Below are 20,425 nucleotides of genomic sequence, written 5' to 3'. Positions count from 1 at the left end.
AATTGGATTGACTCCTTCACACAGCTTGCTCAGCCATTGAATGATATCTTAAAGGGGAAACGTGTCTCTAAAGAAGCCATCACCCTCACTAAGGAACAGCAAGAGGCCTTCCTGAGTTTGAAAAAGGCTTTGTGTTCGGCACCGCCTCTGGGAATCCCCGACAGTGGTAAGCCATTTGCCCTGTTTGTCCATGAGAAAGAAGGATATATGACAGCTATATTGACACAAGAACATGGGGATTGGCAAAGACCTATTGGCTATTATTCGGCAAAACTGGATGCGGTAGCCCTCGGATGGGGAAGTTGCCTAAGGGCCATGGAAGCTACATATCGAGCGGTAATGATCACTGCGGGTCTAATCTTCGACTAAAAGCTGATTGTCAAGTGTCCCCACACCATATACGCTTTGCTGTCTATGAACAGAATGTCTCAGGTGACGGCAGCTAGATGGACCCGCTGGACAGCAGTTTTGGAAGCTCCTAATCTCCATATCGCCCGGGTCAGCCCGGTTAATCCTGTAACTATGCTCCCGATGTCAGAATCGAGGGAGCAAGAGGGGGGAGAATGTGAAGAGCATGACTGCGTGGAGATTTTAAAAACAGAAGAAGCAGCCTTAGCAGCAGAGGAGCCTCTGCACAACCCAGACCTCATCCTGTTTACAGATGGTTCCTCCTTTGTTGACAATGGTACCAGACTAGCAGGATGGGCAGTTACAACCTTATATGAGGTAGTGGCAAAAGGATGTTTACCCTCAGGAATGTCAGGACAACAGGCCAAGTTACAGGCCCTGTCAGAAGCATGTCGAATAGCAGAAGGACAGACAGCTAATGTCTACACAGATTCGCGTTATGCTTTTGGAGTTGCTCACGACTTTGGTCTGTTATGGCGGAAAAGAGGATTCCTCACTGCTGCTGGTACACCTATCCGAAATGGAAAAGAAGTCCGAGACTTACTAGAGGCCATACAATTACCTCAGGAAGTGTCCATCCTGAAGTGTAAGGCCCATACCAAGGAAAATACCACGGAAGCACAGGGAAATGCCGACCAGGCAGCTAAAGATGCCGCCTCACAGGGCGAACCCCCAGAAGAACCAACACAGGTGTGCAGATTGAAAGCACTCAGGACTCTGACACGAGACCTTCAAACAATGCAAGGCGAGTGCTCCAGAGAGGAAAAATGGACATGGATTGAGGCAGGAATTAAGCTATGTGAAGATGGTGTCTAGAGACAAAGAGTTACCGACAAGCCAGTCGCGCCACAAGCACTTATGCCTTTTTTAGCCCAACAGATCCACTCGTGGGGACACTTGGCCTCACAACAGATGACGGCATGGTTCCAGAAAAGCTGGTGGGGTCGAGGATTTAAAAACATGCCCAGCTGCTGTCTGCTACCAGCTGAAATCTAATAACAATAATTACTTTTTGCCAAAATGTATAAATTTACTGTATTACTGACTGTAGGTATTCTAGGCATTTGCCTACTTCTTACTAGCCGACCCTCTGCACCAAAGGGAAATAGTAAGGTAGCAAGGGAATTACATGTAAATACCTTTTTATATATGTCATACATATATAACAAGGTAACATTTCTAGTTGTTAGGTTGCATATTCCTATTCACTCAAAGGGAGGGATTCCCTTGAGGCCAGTTCCCTTGAATATCTCAGAAATGGCTGAGTGGATAATTAGCCAAAACAAAACAGGCAATGCGTTTCAGGATACGGAAAACTGGGCACGTAAATGGAAGTCAGCAGGTTACAATCTGACTACCTTTGAAGGGGGATACCAACCATGCTACAATAATTCCAAACGGCCCCCATTTTTTGTTATCACTAATACAACGGGAATAGGAAGACTGGGGGAATCGGTCTGTCTGATTAGAAACATCAAAGGAGGCCAAAATATGGGGTATAGTAACTGCTCCCAAAATTATAATGTAATCAAGTCATGGAACCGTCCAAACTGGGCAGATGTGGGAATTCTTAACATAACGGGGATTCTGAATAAAACAGATGGAAAAGCCTGGACAGGCCCCGGAGTATTGCTGACAAAGAAACAGCTAACATTCATTGCCTATAATGGCACCTATTGGGTGTGTGGCCACAATGCCTACCTTTGGCTGCCCCCGAATTGGACGGGATCCTGCTATTTAGCCTACATTGTGCCATATATGTATCATATAGAGTCACTGTCGGAACATTTACACCGTCCTAAGAGAGCTATCACAGAAACAGAGGTTTTTTGCCATTCTGATCCCCAGGTATGGGACCACCAGACTGGCAAGGGAATCCACTAACATGGCATCCGTTGTGGAACGGGTAGCCAATGATACCTCAGAGGCCCTAGTTAAAATCAATGCAGAAATGGTAGCAATCCGCACAGTAGCCCTACAGAATAGACTGGCCCTTGATTACATCCTGGCTGAAAAGGGAGGTACTTGCGCCCTACTCGGAACTGAGTGTTGCACATATATCCCCGATAGCTCCGAAGAAATTACCCACTTAGCGGAGCATATCCAAAAGGAGGTAGAAAAACTTAAGCAACCCCCATCATTCATGTTGTGGAGTGGAGCCACTGAATGGCTAGGTTCAATAGGAACTTCATTGGTGGAAGGTTTAATTCTATTCGTTGTAATTATTTTACTTTTATATTGTTCGTTTATGTTGATTAAATGTTGTTGCGACCAGGCGGCTGCAGCTGCTGTCCCACATGTGAGACACCTTGCAGGTCCCAGCAGACCGTCTGTACATGGCACAGGGGTATGTTATGCTTAAGGGAAGGTTGTTTACTGGTTGAATTAAGATATTGATTTGAATTAAATTGGAAGGTTAATTAACCTTCTAAAACCAGACTTCCATTGTGGCCACGATGGAATTCGGGTTGGTGTAAATTTGTGTGGAAGCTACTAGTCCGGACATGTGGCGAAACACATCAACAAATTTTGGAAGGAAACTCGATTAACATGTATGAAATTATTTTGTAGAATGTTTAACCAGTGATAGCTGATGTTTTATGATTCAGTTTGTGAAAGAATCAAAGGGGGGATTGATAGAGAATTCAAGCTCTGTAGCCTGGCTGCAGTTTTGAGAAAACATATACCACATTGCATTAAGTCATCAATCAACTTGACATTTTAGGACCTTGGGTAGCGAGCCAATTCAAGGTTAACAGACTATCAATTGAGCCAATAAGGTCAAAGAAGGAGAGTACTTTTCTGTAAATTGAACCAGGTATAAAAACAGCCATCTTGGCCATGTGGTCTTGGCCATGTGGCCATGTCAGCGCTGAACAGACCCCACACATCAGGTCATTATGATCTTGTTAACAGACCATTAAGAATTATTTTCAGCTCACCTTCAGAGTTTACCAGATCGCCCACGGAACCCACGCTGCTCAGGGATCATGTCAGGTAAGCAAGTTGGGAGTTAAATGAGCATGGAATCATCTCATTACTTGACAGCTGCAAATATGCTATAAAAGCTCCCATCTCACAATTGTTCATTTTCCAAGCTCAGAAGTTGTTGCTTACTGCATTTGGAAGATATTTTTGAGCTTTATGCAGGTTGCAAGTGTTGGAGTAAACTCTATCCAATGCCACCTCATTGGAACAATCTGTTTCACCACTGGCAGATCGCTCCAGTCATCTCAAGTTCACCTGCCATCTATGACATCAGCATCGGTGCCCTTAAAACCATCTCAACTTGGTCCTCGGAATCCCACCACGATCAGCCCCAACACCAGCAACTCCAACCTTCTCCGCAACAACTGATGCTGCATAGGACACAGGGTATCAGCACCCGACCACATTGCTGCCCAGGAGACCAGGAATGGCCTCCCCATGGTCAGATTTACTTCATTTGACGCTGTACACACTGGCTGCAACATGTTGCACCAGGTTGTGTTCACCCCACACCAACACCATAAAACAGAGAGGGATGAATGGAGGTGCAAGGTAAGTTAATGTGAGTAAGGATGTGCAGTAGGTAGGGAAGGCAGAGTGATGGGGATGTGATGAGTGGCACAGCAGGATGAGGTTTAGTGTAGGTTTGCAGTAACATTTTGTGATCCACTGAGATTATTGAAAGCTCTGTGCCACTGCAGCCTGGTCCTCCTGACAACATCCCTGATTGTGCAATATGCCACCAAGCTGCACTGATCTCCTGGAAGGGAAAACAACCTCCCCGCATGCTGTAACTCCCTCCATAAGCATATGGAGCGAGTCATGGGAGAGCCTGGGTGCAGCCCTGTGCAGTGCTCATCAGTATTTGCAGCAACTCAATGCTGTAGAACACTGACAGCTCAACTGTCAAAATAAGTTTGCACATGGTCCCTTTAAGGAAACTGGCTAATGACGCATCATCAAATGACGAAATCAGACCCGCTTCCTTCAATTGGCTGGCTAACACGCTGGGCGGGCTTAACAAGCCCAATCAGGAGAAAATCATTTTAAACAGCGGGCTGAAGCCAGCAGCAAGGCCGGGACCGGACACCGACATCGCCTGTCATGGACCCGTCAAATCAGGGAAATTACGGCCACAGAACATGAAAGCCAAGAGATAATGATAAGCCTACCTAAAACCCTAGAAAGACCTCAGAGCACCATATGCAATTTTGGGCTCAATAGTATAGGAAGGATATTGAGGCGTTATAAGAAGGTATAATGCAAATTCACTAGGATGCTGCCTGGTATGAGGAGATACAATTATGAAGACAGATTTAAAAAAAAAACGGGAGCTTTCTCATAACAATACACAATATGTGGTGATGATGGAGGTGTTTAAATTTTGAAGGGATGGTGCAGGGCAGATAGAAGCAGACAGTTTCCAGTGGTTGAGGGACAAGATACAAGATTAAGTGCAAGAGATTTAGAACGGAGGACACGGCAAACTTCTTTATAGAGTTGAGAGACTGGAGTTCACTTCCAGGGCTAGTGGCTGAGGCAGAAAGTATAGAGTGGATAAATTTGGTTAGAACTATTTGCTCCATTATCATCATCATCATCATCATAGGCAGTCCCTCGGAGTTGAGAATGACTTATTTCCACTCTAGAAATGAGTTCTCAGGTGACTGAAGAGTCCAATGTGAGACCCACAGTCTCTGTCACAGGTGGGGCAAACGGTGGTTGAAGGAACAGGTGGGTGGGGTGTCTGGGTTGCTGCCTGCTCCTTCCACTGTTGGCTTCAGCTTGCTCTCGGCGAAGAGACTCTAGGTGTTCAGTGCCTTGCGGGTGCTTTTCCTCCACTTTGGCGGTCTTGGGCCAGGGATTCCCAGGTGTCGGTGGGGATGTTACATTTTTTCAAGGAGGCTTTGAGTGTCCTTAAAGCATTTCCTCTGCCCACCCGGGGCTTGCTTGCTGTGTCAGAGCTCTGAGTGGAGTGCGTGTTTTGGGAGTCTCGTGTCGGGCATGCGGGCGATGTGGCCCATCCAGCGGAGCTGATTGTGTGTGGTCAGTGCTTCGATGCTGGGGATATTGGCCTGAGCGAGGACACCAATGTTGGCACGCCTATCCTGCCAATGGATTTGCAGAATCTTGTGGAGGCAGCATTGGCAGTACTTCTCCAGTGCTTTGAGGTGCCTGCTGTACAAAGTTCATGTCTCCGAGCCATATAGGAGGGCGGGTATCACAACTGCTCTGTAGATCATGAGCTTGGTGCCAGGCTCCCCGGTTATCAAAATCCACGACAAAGCCTTGGACAACGTAGACCATTTTCCATACATAAGAACAAAGAACATAATAGGAACAGGAGTCGGCCATACGGCCCCTCGAGCCTGCTCCCCATTCAATAAGATCATGGCTGATCTGATCATGGACTCAGCTTCACTTCCCAGCCCGCTCCCCATAACCCCTTAAGAAACTGTCTATTTCTGTCTTAAATTTATTCAATGTCCCAGCTTCCACAGCTCTCCGAGGCAGCAAACTCCACAGATTTACAACCCTCAGAATTCCTCCTCATCTCTGTTTTAAATGGGCAGCCTATTATTCTAAGATTATACCTTCTAGTTCCAGTCTCCCCAATCAGTGGAAACATCCTCTCTGCATCCACCTTGTCAAGCCCCCTCATAATCTTATACGTTTCGATAAGATCACCTCTCATTCATCTGAATTCCAATGAGTTGAGGCCCAGCCTACTCAACCTTTCCTCATAAGTCAACCCCCTCACCCCCAGAATCAACCTAGTGAACCTTCTTTGAACTGCCTCCAAAGCAAATATATCCTTTCATAAATATGGAAACCAAAACTGCACGCAGTATTCCAGGTGCGGCCTCACCAATACCTTGTATAGCTGTAACAAGACTTCCTGCTTTTATATTCCATCCCCTTTGCAATAAAGGCCAAGATACCATTGGCCTTCCTGATCACTTGCTGTACCTGTATACTATCATTGTGTGTTTCATGCACAAGTACCTCCAGGTCCCGCTGTACTGTGGCATTTTTCAATCTTTCTCCATTTAAATAATAACTTGCTCTTTGATTTTTTTCTGCCAAAGTGCATGACCTCACACTTTCCAACATTATACTCCATCTGCCAAATTTTTGCCCACTCACTTAGCCTGTCTCTGTCCTTTTGCAGATTTTTTGTGTCCTCCTCACACATTGATTTTCCTCCCATCTCTTATCGTCAGCAAACTTGGCTACGTTACACTCAGTCCCTTCTTCCAAGTCGTTAATATAGATTGTAAATAGTTGGGGTCCCAGCACTGATCCCTGCGGCACCTCATTAGTTGCTGGTTGCCAACCAGAGAATGAACCATTTATCCCGACTCTCTGTTTTCTGTGAGTTAGCCAATCCTCTATCCATGCTAATGTATTATCCCCAACCCCATGAACTTTTATTTTGTGCAGTGACCTTTTATGTGGCACCTTGTCAAATACCTTCTGGAAGTCCAAATACACCACATTTACTGGTTTTCCTTTATCCACCCTGTTCGTTACATCCTCAAAGAACTCCAGCAAATTTGTTGAACATGACTTCCCCTTCATAAATCCATGCTGACTCTGCCTGATTTAATTTTTTTTATCCAAATGTCCTGCTACTGCTTCTTTAATAATGGACTCCAACATTTTCCCAACCACAGATGTTAGGCTAACTGGCCTATAAGTTTCCTGCTTTTTGTCTGCCTCCTTTTTTTTTTAAATAGGGATATTACATTTGTAGTTTTCGAATCTGCTGGGACCTCCCCAGAATCCAAGGAATTTTGGTAAATTACAACCAATGCATCCACAATCCCTGCCGCTACTTCTCTTAAGACCCTAGGATGCAAGCCATCAGGTCCAGGGGATTTATCTGCCTTTAGTCCCATTATCTTACTGAGTACCACCTCCTTAGTGATTGTGTTAAGTTCCTCCCCCCCATAGCTCCTTGACTATCTACTGTTGGAATATTGGTAGTGTCCTCTATCGTAAAGACTGATATAAAATATTTGTTCAGAGTTTCTGCCATCTCCATGTTCCCCATTACAAGTTCCCCGGTCTCGTCCTCTAAGGAACCAACATTTACTTTTGCCACCCTTTTCCTCGGGAGCTTACTGTTGACAAGGGCAGAGTTCGACGACGAGGTCCAACACTGCCTTCAGTGTGCCAGGGCAGCCTTCGGTCGCCTGAGGAAGAGAGTGTTTGAAGACTAGGATCTCAAACCTGGCACCAAGCTCACTTTGTTCACATGGTAGACAAATGCCAACATGGGCTGGATGGTCTATTTCCATGTTATAACTTTCAAGTATTTCTATAACACTTTTTACCCACCAATGCTGGTACCATGGCTTCTGTTAAGTTTTATTACTTCATTAGTAGACCTGTCAGTCTCTAATTACAACTTATTTTTTATAAAATGCTTTGTCTTATTTATTTTGCAACTATTCAAAGTTCACCCAAACTTTGTGCTTGTAAGCCTGCAAAAAGGTTGTTTAAAAGTTTCATATCAAATACTTCACTTTCAGATATGAAGCCCTACCTTATACCAAACATGCAGTGAACATAGTTCCATATAGCTCTTCTTAACGTGGTCGTATCCACATCTTCATGTATAGCCATAGTGTTGTAGGTCAGGTTGCGGACCATGCGAAACTTTTCATCCAATAGTTGGCCAATATCAGAATAAAGTCGGTTAACTAGAGAAAAACCATGGTCTTCCCAGGAGTAGTCCTACAGAAAGGTGGAGATAGATATCCAAAATGTACATATGGAGAAGATGAAAAAAGAAAGCAACACAGACCATTTTGTTGGTCAAGGCAGCAGGGTTGAAAAAAACAAGCAGAATGTAAGGTTAGACAGGGTGTTCAATGGCTAACAAAAGACTTTCAATATTAATTCTATTCCTGTTACCTGGCATCAGAAACTTTAAAAAGCAGATTTTAAAAAAAATTAAAAGAAGAAATTAACCACTCTTAACAATTCATTACCTTTAACATTGTGTTCTAATTCTTATTGAACAATAATTATATACATTTAGACACAGCAGTATAGTCTTAACAGAACACTCCCAACTTCAGGCTTGCACAAGTCACTTGAAGGGGATAAAACTTGCCCTCTTGTCTGCCCTGATGATGAATTCTTAGTGGAGTTAATCTGAATACATATGAGGGCCGAATATGCCCTTCGCCCCGTTTGGGGCAGATAATTAGAAATAGTTGGTGAATTACCGCCCCAATCGATGGGGTGGGGAATAGATAGAAATAGCCCCCTTTTCTTCCTAAAAGTCATTGGGGTGGTAGGGGGCGGAAGCGGAACGGAAGGCAGGCGGTGTCATCAATGCTGCACTGAGCAAGTCAGCATGACACGGACGTGCCACGTCGCGCTGTTGCTTAGCAATGTCCCTCCCCTTCACTTAAAGGGGAGGGATGCTGCAAGGCCTACTTGACACCCACTGGCCATCAGGGAGGGCTTTGGCCGGGCCAGCAGGCTGGCACCCAAGAGAATTGCCGGGCTTCAAGTTGGCAGCAGGAGGCGAACCCGTGGCCGCCATTGTCGAAGTTGACCGAAAATTAAAATAAAATGGCAGCCGCAGCAGTGCGCCTTCCCCTTTAAGGGCGGATGCGCAACCAGTCACTGGCAGGTCCCCACCGTGCGAAGCTGTCGGGGGCACTGACAAGCGGCCGATCGATTAATAGAGGGCAATGTCACTTCAGGGCGGGGACTAGGTGGTGTGTGCTCTAATTATGTCTCTACCGCCGTTCGCACAGGAGCGGGGCGGATATCTTTCCCGCATCAAAAAATCAAGAGGGCAATGTCCCGATCGTCGGAGAGTCCGCCCCGACTAGGCGGAAACTCATTGCTGCCCTGCTACCGCTGCTCTTTAAAAAAAAAGGGCCAATTTTGGTCCCATAGAGTTTTGGATAGTCAACTGGGATGATGATGGGATTGTGAAAGGGAAATCATGCTTGACAAATCTTCTGGAATTTTTTGAGGATGTTTCCAGTAAAGTGGACAAAGGAGAACCAGTTGATGTGGTATATTTGGACTTTCAGAAGGCTTTCGACAAGGTCCCACACAAGAGATTAATGTGCAAAGTTAAAGCACATGGGATTGGGGGTAGTGTGCTGACGTGGATTGAGAACTGGTTGTCAGACAGGAAGCAAAGAGTAGGAGTAAACGGGTACTTTTCAGAATGGCAGACAGTGACTAGTGGAGTGCCGCAAGGTTCTGTGCTGGGGCCCCAGCTGTTTACATTGTACATTAATGATTTAGACGAGGGGATTAAATGCAGTATCTCCAAATTTGCGGATGATACTAAGTTGGGTGGCAGTGTGAGCTGCGAGGAGGATGCTATTAGGCTGCAGAGTGACTTGGATAGGTTAGGTGAGTGGGCAAATGCATGGCAGATGAAGTATAATGTGGATAAATGTGAGGTTATCCACTTTGGTGGTAAAAACAGAGAGACAGACTATTATCTGAATGGTGACAGATTAGGAAAAGGGAAGGTGCAACGAGACCTGGGTGTCATGGTACATCAGTCATTGAAGGTTAGCATGCAGGTACAGCAGGCGGTTAAGAAAGCAAATGGCATGTTGGCCTTCATAGCGAGGGGATTTGAATACAGGGGCAGGGAGGTGTTGCTACAGTTGTACAGGGCCTTGGTGAGGCCACACCTGGAATATTGTGTACAGTTTTGGTCTCCTAACTTGAGGAAGGACATTCTTGCTATTGAGGGAGTGCAGCGAAGGTTCACCAGACTGATTCCCGGGATGGCGGGACTGACCTATCAAGAAAGATTGGATCAACTGGGCTTGTATTCACTGGAGTTCAGAAGAATGAGAGGGGACCTCATAGAAACGTTTAAAATTCTGACGGGTTTAGACAGGTTAGATGCAGAAAGAATGTTCCCAATGTTGGGGAAGTCCAGAACCAGGGGTCACAGTCTGAGGATAAGGGGTAAGCCATTTAGGACCGAGATGAGGAGAAACTTCTTCACCCAGAGAGTGGTGAACCTGTGGAATTCTCTACCACAGAAAGTAGTTGAGGCCAATTCACTAAATATATTCAAAAGGGAGTTAGATGAAGTCCTTACTACTCGGGGGATCAAGGGTTATGGCGAGAAAGCAGGAAGGGGGTACTGAAGTTTCATGTTCAGCCATGAACTCATTGAATGGCGGTGCAGGCTAGAAGGGCTGAATGGCCTGCTCCTGCACCTATTTTCTATGTTTCTATGTTTCTATGTCTATGTGCTACTACATTTCACTGAACAGATAACCACTTTTCCATGTATGGTGATCTGCACATGAAGCCTTAGTTGAGCTCTGAACGATGGATAAGTTTGTTGAGCAAATTTAATCCATCACTTGTAGCTCAACTGTCATAAACACTTCCCCCTCGACTTATGACTTCCCATCCGAGTCATTTAATAGACTAATACTCTATGCTTTGCACTGCAATAAACCAATGACAGGTAGCAGATGGAGTTACTATCATACTTGGACTGGATCCAAATGCTGTGGCAGATTGCCAAAGCTAAATATATGTTCACTCACTTATTGTAGCAGGACAACCACTGACCTCCATTTCTGGAGTACTGTTGGTGGCAAGCTGGCCAGGTTCCCTTTGATCAAAATCGATAGCATTGGCGTTGGGCTGACAATACCACTGCCAAGGTGGTTGGGGGTGGATGACAGAATATCCTCATCTATAGTGCTTCTACATTGCAGGCCGCAGCCAGAGAGTCAGCATCCATCAAACCGTGATCCCTTTTCCCAATTCTGCAATGGTTCACTATTCATTGATTAAATGATGGACTTTCTCTGGGCTCCTGATGTGGTCATTTGTAGGCCATGACCGAGTGTCAGTAGTTACATTTGGGATAGTTCTGCTATTTCATAGAATTATAGAAATTTACAGTACGGAGGAGGCCATTTCGGTAAATCGTGTCCGCACCGGCCAACAAAGAGCTATCCAGCCTAGTCCCACTTTCCAGCACTTGGTCCGTAGCCTTGTAGGTTATAGCACTTCAAGTGCACATCCAAGTACTTTTTAAATGTGGTGAAGGTTTCTGCCTCTACCACCCTTTCAGGCAGTCAGTTCCAGACCCTCACCACTCTCTAGGTGAAAGAATTCCCCCTCAAATCCCCTCTAAACCGCCTACCAATTACTTTATATCTAAGTCCCCTGGTTGTTGACCCCTCTACTAAGGGAAATAAGCCCTTCCTATCCACTCTATCTAGGCCACTCATAATTTTATATACCTCAATAAGGTCTCCTCTCAGCCTCCTCTGTTCCAAAGAAAACAAACCCAGCCTATCCAATCTTTCCTCAACTAAAATTATCCAGTCCAGGCAACATCCTCATAAATCTCCTCTGTACCCTCTCTAGTGCAATCATATCGTTCCTGTAATGTGGTGATGCAGTACTCGAGCTGTGGGCTAACTAGTGTTTTATACAGTTCAAGCATAACCTCCTTGCTCTTGTATTCTATGCCTCAGCTAATAAAGGCAAATATTCCATACGCCTTCTTAACCATCTTATCTACCTGGCCTGCTACCTTCAGGGATCTTTGGACATGCACTCTAAGGTCCCTTTGTTCCTCTACACTTCTCAGTGTCCTACCATTTAATGTATATTCCCTTGCCATGTTAGCCCTCCCCATATACATTACCTTACACTTCTTCGGATTGTATTCCATTTGCCACTATTCTGCTCACCTGACCAGTTCATTGATACCTATCGCTTTCTTTATTATCAACCACACAGCCAATTTTTGTATCATCTGCAAACTTCTTAATCATACTCCCTACATTCAAGTCTAAATCATTGATATATACCTCAAAAAGCAAGGGACCTAGTACTGAGCCCTGCAGAACCCCACTGGAAACAGCCTTCCAAAACAGTAAAACACCCATCAATCATTACCCTTTACTTCCTGTCTCTGAGCCAATTTTGGATCCAATTTGCCACTTTGCCTTGGATCCCTTGGGCTATTACTTTCGTGACCAGTCTGCCATGTGGGACCTTATCAAAATCTTTGCTAAAATCCATATACACTACATCATATGCACTGCCTTCATCGACCCTCCTTGTTACCTCCTCAAAAAATTCAATCAAAGTTAGTCAGACAAGACCTTCCCTTAATAAATCTATGCTGACTGTCCTTTGGTTAATCCGTGTCTTTCTAAATGAAGATTTATCCTGTCCCTCAGAATTTGCTCCAATCATTTTCCCACCACTGAAGTTAGGCTGACTGGCCTGTAATTACTCAGTCTATCCCGTTCTCCCTTTTTAAACAAAGGTACAACATTAGCGGTCCTCCAGCTCTCTGGCACCACACCTGTAGCCAGAGAGGATTGGAAAATGATGGTTAGAGCCTCTGCTATTTTCTCTTTTGCTTCTCTCAACAGCCTGGGATACATTTCATCCAGGCCTGGGGACTTATCCACTTTCAAAGCTGCTATACCTCTTAATACTTCCTCTCCAACAATGGTTATTTCATCTAATATTTCACACTCCTCTTCCCTGATTGCAGTGTCTGCATTGCCCCTCTCTTTTTGTGAAAACAGACATAAAGTATTCATTAAGAACCATACCCACGTCTTCCACCTCCACACATACACACAATACCTTTATGATCTCTAATAGGCCCTGCTCTTTCTTTAGTTCTACTCTTGCTCTTAATGTATTTATAAAACATCTTTACATTTTCATGCTCTCTTTTGCTTTCCTAATTTCCTTTTTAATTTCACCCCTGCACTTCCTATACTCCTGTAGACTTTCTGCCGTGTTGAGCTCTCGGTATCTGTCATAAACCTCCCTTTTTTTCCTTTTTCCTACCCTGTATGCCCCTCGACATCCAGGGGTCTCTAGATTTGTTGGTCCCACCCTTTTTCTTTAATGGAACATACTTGCTCTGAACCCTCAGGATCTCCTCCCATTGCTCTGACACAGATTTACCTTCAAAGTTGCTGCTTCCAGTTCAATTTGGCTAAATCACATCTCAGCTTGATAAAATTGGCTTTTCCCCAATTGAGGGGGTCTATCTTTGTCCTTTTCCATAACTACCCTAAATCTAACTGAATTATGATCACCAACACCAAAATGCTCTCCCACTGATACCCTTTCCACCTGCCCAGCTTCATTCCCTAAAACTAAGTCCAGATCCGCCCCCTCTCTTGTTGGGCTTGCTACATACTGGTTAACAAAGTTCTCCTGAATACATTTCAGGAATTCTGCACCCTCTGTATCTTTCACACTAATTTTGTCCCAGTTAATATTAGGGTAGTTGAAATCCCCTACTATTACTGCTTATAGATTTTGCACTTCAGAAATTCGCCTACATATTTGCTCTTCTATCTCCTTCTGACTGTTTGGGGACCTATAGTACATTCCCAGCAGTTTGATTACCCCTTTTTTGTTCTTCACTTTAACCCATAGGGCCTCATTTGATGATCCTTCTAACATATCATCCCTCTGCACAGCTGGAATTGTTTATTTAATCAATTCCGCTCCCTCCCCGCCTCCTTTTTTTTTAATCCCCCTCTCTATCCCATCTGAAAATCCTGTAACCAGGAATGTTGAGCTGCCATTCCTGCCCTTCTTTCAGCCATGTCTCAGTAATAGCTGTAATATCACACTCTCAAGTGTCTATCTGTGCTCTCAGCTCATCTGCCTTATTCCCCAGACTCCTTGCATTGAAGTATATACCATTTAGTAGTGCCAAACTCCCTTGTTTCTATTTCCTAGCCTTTGTTTCCTCTGCCTTCCAAATTCACTTTCTAATTTTCTGCTTTCCAATTACAGCTTTGCTTCTCAATCTACTCTCGGATTCCCATCCCCTTGCCAAGCTAGTTTAAACCCTCCCCAACAGCACTAGCAACCACCTGCCCCACCTGCGCGAGGATATTGGTCCCAGCTCTGTTGAGGTGCAACCCGCCCAGCTTGTACAGGGCCCGCCTCAGGAATCTAAAGCCCTCCCTCCTGCACCATCTCTCCAGCCACACATTCATCTGCTCTATCCTCCTATTTCTGTACTCAGTAGCACATAGCTCCGGGAGTAATCTGAAGCTTACTACCTTTGAGGTCTTGCTTTTTAATCTCTCTCTTATCTCCCTAAAATCTGCCTGCAGGACCTCATCCCTCTTTTTACCTATGTCATTGGTACCGATATAGACCATGACCTCTGGCTGTTCACCCTCCCCCCTCAATGCCCTGCAGCCACTCCGTGACATCCTTTACCCTGGCACCAGGGTCACGTCTGCGGCCGCCGAAATGCCTGTCTGCTCCCCTATCGAATCCCCTACCACAATTGCTCTTTCACTCTCCTCCTCCCTCCCTCTTTCTCTCTCTTCCCCCTCCCTCTTTCTCTCTCCCCTCCCCTCCCCCGGGCTCTGGTTGCACTCCCCAGAGGAACAATCGCCCTCACCAGTACTCAGAACGTTGGAGAGTGATATGCACTCAGGGGACTCCTGCACTACCTGCCTAGTCCTCCTCTTCTGTCTGGCAGTCACCCACTTCCTCTCTGCCTGCACACTCTTAAGCTGCGGGATGATCACCTCTAGATACGTGCTATCCACAAGGTTCTCAGCCTTGCTGATGCATTGCAGTGACTCCATCTGCCGCATACTTGGATGGATTTACAATTACTTTCACTCTACTCACTATTGGTCCTGCTCTATTCTTTGTTTTCCATAACTAGTGAGTACTAATTAACATGTTATTTTGTATTTCTGGTATTCATTCTTGAACAGCTCAAAATGTTGAGGTTTGTGCTCCAGGATGGTGTGTAATGTTGAACACTGATGCCTTTGATTATGAATCATTATTCTGTCGGGCTGTTTAAAAAAAATCTGTTGCACATTTGAAAACCCTAAATAAAAAAGCACCTTCTTTAGTGGACAAAGACTATAAAACCAAGCCCAATCTGCATGTTGATCATCTATTCACTTATAAAGTAAAAATTACCTTGGCAGCTTCATTCCTAGATATATTTGGATATTATGATTAAACTGCATCTTTTATTTCAAGTGTTTAAGCAAGAAATCTATTTTTATTGTTCTCAAATCTCAGCTAAATTACCTGTGCTCTGAATGTAGGAAGGTTATCTTCTCCTCGTCTGGCAAAATCTTTATACCCAAAGCTTGGGTCGTCTACATAGCGTGATGTGTAAGAGGTTGGAATCAACTCATCTTCGTAAGCTGTTGGGTCATTAAGTTCAATGCATAAGTAATGTAAGCATGAAGGATAAATTCAGCCTCTTCCTATGGTAAAGAAAACAAAACAAAAGCAAAACTGGAAGGTTTTGTTGAATATTTTGGGGCGGGACAAAATAAAAACTTCCTGACCTTCAGTAACTTGATGTCAACTTACCATGCAGTTATTAATAATCCATGTGCTAACGTACATCTGAGCAGCATTTACACCGATTAGCAAATTTCAACCCAGAAGTATTTTCTTTTAAAAAAGGCAGTAAGAGCCAAGTAACTTTAATAGTAATACTGTAGATCCTGAAGTCATCACAAAATAGGCTCACATCAAAAAATGATTTCAGTTCAATTTACCTAATCCTTCTACAATATCAGCCCTACTCTCTTCCAATTGAAGCAGTTTCTTAAATTAAATCTTTGCCCTGGCCTCAACTACTCTTCTTGGAAATCAGTTCCATTCTGTAAAGAAATACTTCCTGATATCAGCCCTAAATTTGCCTTGTGCCACTCTAAATCTGCCTCTTACTTTATTGGACATGGAAGTCCTGTTTCAGGTTTACCTTCTTTGGGCTCAATTTTCCCCAGTGATTTGCGCCATTTTTTTTGGAGCAGGCTGCTCTTTTTGGCCTAAGTTGAAAAACCACAGTTTCCCCAATCAATTTGCACCAGTGTAACTCAGTTAGTTACGATTTTTTTAGGTTAGTTTTTTTTTCAGCTAAAGGGGGTGTAACCAGCCACCTACGCCAATTCTGGCCATTTAGGGAAGTTTGGCCAGCTGGAGAGTTACTCCAGTTCTGCTTAGGCCAGCATATGTGGTCTCTCCAGAAAAACCTTCCGGAGAGTTAAGGAAATTGGCACAGGTATGGAAATTGGCGCAGCAGATGCTCGGACACACTAAAAGAATTGAAAAATACATAGCAGCAACTTACCTCCAACCCCGCCTGAAGGGCTTGCCGGTCCGGGCACATTCTAGGTCCCCGGTTCACACAGACAGACAGTGTGTGTGTGTGTTCGTGCGTGCGTGGTCCTAGAATGGGACCGGACTGGGAGAATGGGGACCGAGAATGGGACCAGACCGGCAAGCCTTCGGGCGGGGTTGGAGGTAAGTTGGTGCTATGTGTTTTTCAATTCTTTTAATGTGTTGGGAGGTGGCTGTATGCTTCACTTTGCAGCCTCAGCTCACATCATGTCCCTGGTTACCATGGCAGCCCGATCTTTTTGGCGCAGATCAAGGCTCTACCCCCAAAATTAAAGGTCGGGTTACGCCATGCCAAAATGAAGAAATCCAACGGGGAAACTTGGAATATTTTTTTTTGGCGTACTTAGGCTCCCCAAAAATCTGGTGTAACTCTTCAAGTACGCCAAGAAATTGCTTTGGGGAAAATTGAGCCCTTTATTTGGTTTTGTATCTTTTGAGGTTGAAGGGTCCTAATATATTGTTATTTCTCTTACTTTTTCCATCTGATACTAGGGATCAGCCCCCCTCTGCATTGCCGCCAGGGAACGAAGGGCCCTTATGACATGGTGACCACAGTTGTACACAGTATTAGTTATACCCTGACTAGAACACTCTACAGCTTTAGCATGATCTCTGGAGATGTGAACACAATTTTTAGCTACATTATCCAGCATCCTATTTGCCTTAGTGCCACCTTGCAATATTTAGACATGTGAACATCAAAGTACTAACACCCCACTTTATCGGGTCTTCTAAAGTACATTCAAACCAAGCATTGTTTTATACTCAAGAGCTGAAGTAAATAACTGTTTTCCAAATTGTTAACTAAAATTATACCTCGTCAAAAACGCATAATGCAGAAATGCTAATTAATTTCTCCCTCTCTGGTACGCACTATATATGCAATACCATCTTTGCATATAAGTGAGAAATGGACTAGAGAACTATCAGTGCTTGGATAACTGAATAATTCAGATAACTGACCACATTCATTTGGCAAGAAAACAAACAAGTCTCCATGTATACTGCACATGGGTGATACATCCTCATCATAGGCGGTCCCTCGTATCGAGGATGACTTGCTTCCACGCCAAAAAGGGATGAGTTCACAGGTGTTTCAATGAAGGACCTAATATACCAGGTCCCAAACTACATCCTGAAGGGTGGAAGATGCCTGTGCATGGATTTTATTAACGTGTGGTGGTCGTTGCACACCAGCCACCACACGGGTTTGAGAGAGCTAGGTCTTGGTCCAGTGGCAAGGATTAACAAAGATGACTGGCGACCAGCTCTGCTGCACGGACCTAGTGCGCACACATATCGCAGTGTGGGCTGGTCTGTGCTGCCCCTGGGACCACGCCTCTCCTGGGCCCCGATCACGTCACTCCACGATCACTCGCCGCTCCTGCTGTACCTGCCCATGCTCCAATCATCGACTTGGACCTTGATGACATCCAATCCAGTCGCCCTCTTTGCTGCCATCGCCCTCCTGCACCAGCTCGCGCTGTACCTTGCAGTGGCATGTCGCCACGCTGCTGCAGGCCGCCGCTCCTTTTATGGCCCCGACCTGCCGCTGAATGTCTCTCGCAGGCCGGGGTCTCCTGAGGAAGAGGGTGTTTGAAGACCAGGATCCCAAACCCGGCACCAAGCTCATGGTCTACAGAGAAGTAGTGATACCCTCCCTCCTACATGCTTCAGAGACATAGACTATGTGCAGCTGGCACCTCAAAGCACTGGAAGAGTACCACCGACGTTGTCTCTGCAAGATACTGCAAATCCATTGGCAGGATAGGTGCACCAACGTCCATGTTCTCGCTCAGGCCAACAACCCCAGCATCGAAGCACTGACCATGCTCAATCAGCTCCGATGGACGGGCCACTCGTCCGTATGCCCGATACTAGACTCCCAAAACAAGTGTTCAACTCAGAACGCCGACAGGGCAAACGAGCCCCAGGTGGGCAGAGGAAATGCTTCAGGGGCAACCTCAATGACTCCTTGAAAAAGTGCAACATCCCCTCGGACACCTGGGAATCCCTGGCCCAAGACCGCTCGAAATGGAGGAGAAGCATCCGGGAAGGTGCCGAACACCTCGAGTCTCTTCACCGGGAGCACGCAGAAGCCAAGCGCAAACAGCGGAAGGAGTGCACGACAACCCAAGCACCCCATCCACCCGTCCCTCCAATCACCGTCTGCCCCACCTGTGACAGAGACTGTAGGTCCCGCATTGGACTCATCAGTCACCTGAGAACTCATTAGTGTGGAAGCAAGTCATCCTCGACTCCGAGGGACTGCCTAAGAAAAGAAGATTGGTGCGACCACACCTAGAGTACTGTGTACAGTTTTGGTCTCCTTATTTAAGGAGGGATATACTTGCATTGGAGGCAATTCAGACAAGCTTCACTAGGTTGATTCCCGAGATGAAGGGGTTGACTTATGAAGATAGGTTGAGCTTATACTCATTGGAGTTTAGAAGAATGAGAGGCGATCTTATATTGAAACATATAAGATACTGAGGGAACTCGACAAGGTAGATGCAGAGAGGTTGTTTGCACTCATGGTGGAATCTAGAACTAGGGGGCAGAGTTTCAGAATAAGGGGTCGCCCATTTTAGAACGGAGGGGAGGAGAAATTTCTTCTCAGGGTCGTAAATCTGTGGAATTCTCTGCCCCAAAGAGCTGTGGAAGCTAGGTCATTGAATTATATTTAAGGTTGAGATAGACAGATTTTTGAAATGATAAAGGGAATGAAGGGTTATGGGTAGCAGACAGGGAAATGGAGCTGAGCCCAAGATCAGATCAGCCATGATCTTAAATGGCGGAGCAGGCTCGAGGGGCCAAATGGCCTACTCCTGTTCCTCAGAAAAATCTGCAGCAATGTGGAGGATGACTGCTGGTTTTCTAACTATATGGTGAGGAAATTAAGGCCTAGAAATTTGGATGCACAGTGCCCGTTGTTTGGGTGCCGAATTGGGACCGAAATGGTGGCAGAGTTGTGCGTGCACACTTTTGGTGCGAGCCGCGCCAGACGCAATCTTAGTGATAGCGGTAGAAGTATGGCAAGTGGACTGATCATGGTGTCAATTGATGTCCAACGCTGATTTGACACCACGCGGCCATTCTCAGTCACTGCTGAAACCTCGCACATGCGTTCAGCAGCAGGAAGGAATCTCTTATCAGCGATATTTAAAGGGTTCATCACCAGATTTCAGGTAACTTGCTTTTTGATTTTTACTGGATCTGTGCAAGTTTGTGGAACTGTCTGGAGCTTTCTCGAGTTATTTAAAGTTGGTGAGGCGACGGGGCGAGGTGCTGCATATGGAGAAGGCGTTGCTTCTGACTTCAAGTGTTCGGGTCAGACCACTTTCTCCCAGTTATGGATGCTCTAGTTGTCATCACCCTTGACCTGCAGCATGACGGAGATGGAGCAGAGGCAGCAAAGACGACAAGCTGCTCAAAGAGGGCGGAGGAGTAGAGGGAGAAGAGTTCTCAGCAGGAGGCCTTACCCACGTAAGGTCTTCGGAGAGCAATTCTCTTACCTCAACCTGAGCCAAGAGCAGTATGTGAGGCATCTGTGCTTTATGAAGGAGATATGCATAAAACTGCCACCTCTTGCAAACAGACCTGCGGCCTCACACCAGAGAACGGACAGCACTGCCAATGGCTGTGAAGGTGAATTACATTGTATCGGAATCCTTCTAGGTTGCAGCAGGCGACATCTGTAACATCTCCCAGTTCGCTGTCCACTGCTGCATGAGAGATGACAGATGCTCTTTATGCCAGGAGAAGGAACTTCAGTGGCTTCCATCTGACTTGAGAAGCAGATGGAGCATGCACGTGGCTTTGCCAGGAT

General features: G+C 45.4%; 1 protein-coding gene across 2 annotated transcripts in view; it reads right to left on the bottom strand.

The window, feature by feature from the left end:
* LOC139275047 (sestrin-3-like) overlaps positions 1 to 20,425 on the bottom strand; it is a 164,217-nt gene that overhangs the window by 25,044 nt on the left and 118,748 nt on the right. For both annotated transcript variants that reach the window (XM_070891961.1, XM_070891962.1), the window contains exons 7-8: positions 15,490 to 15,608; positions 7,949 to 8,139 (exon numbers count right to left, since the gene is read on the bottom strand). In XM_070891961.1, coding sequence (XP_070748062.1) covers positions 7,949 to 8,139; positions 15,490 to 15,608 — 310 coding nt within the window. The remainder of the gene's footprint in view (positions 1 to 7,948; positions 8,140 to 15,489; positions 15,609 to 20,425) is intronic.

This window comes from Pristiophorus japonicus, chromosome 10 (genome assembly GCF_044704955.1).
Source record: "Pristiophorus japonicus isolate sPriJap1 chromosome 10, sPriJap1.hap1, whole genome shotgun sequence".
Classification (NCBI taxonomy): Eukaryota; Metazoa; Chordata; class Chondrichthyes; family Pristiophoridae; genus Pristiophorus; species Pristiophorus japonicus.
Note: the sequence above shows the minus strand (reverse complement) of the source record. Positions and strands in the feature narration are given on the sequence as shown.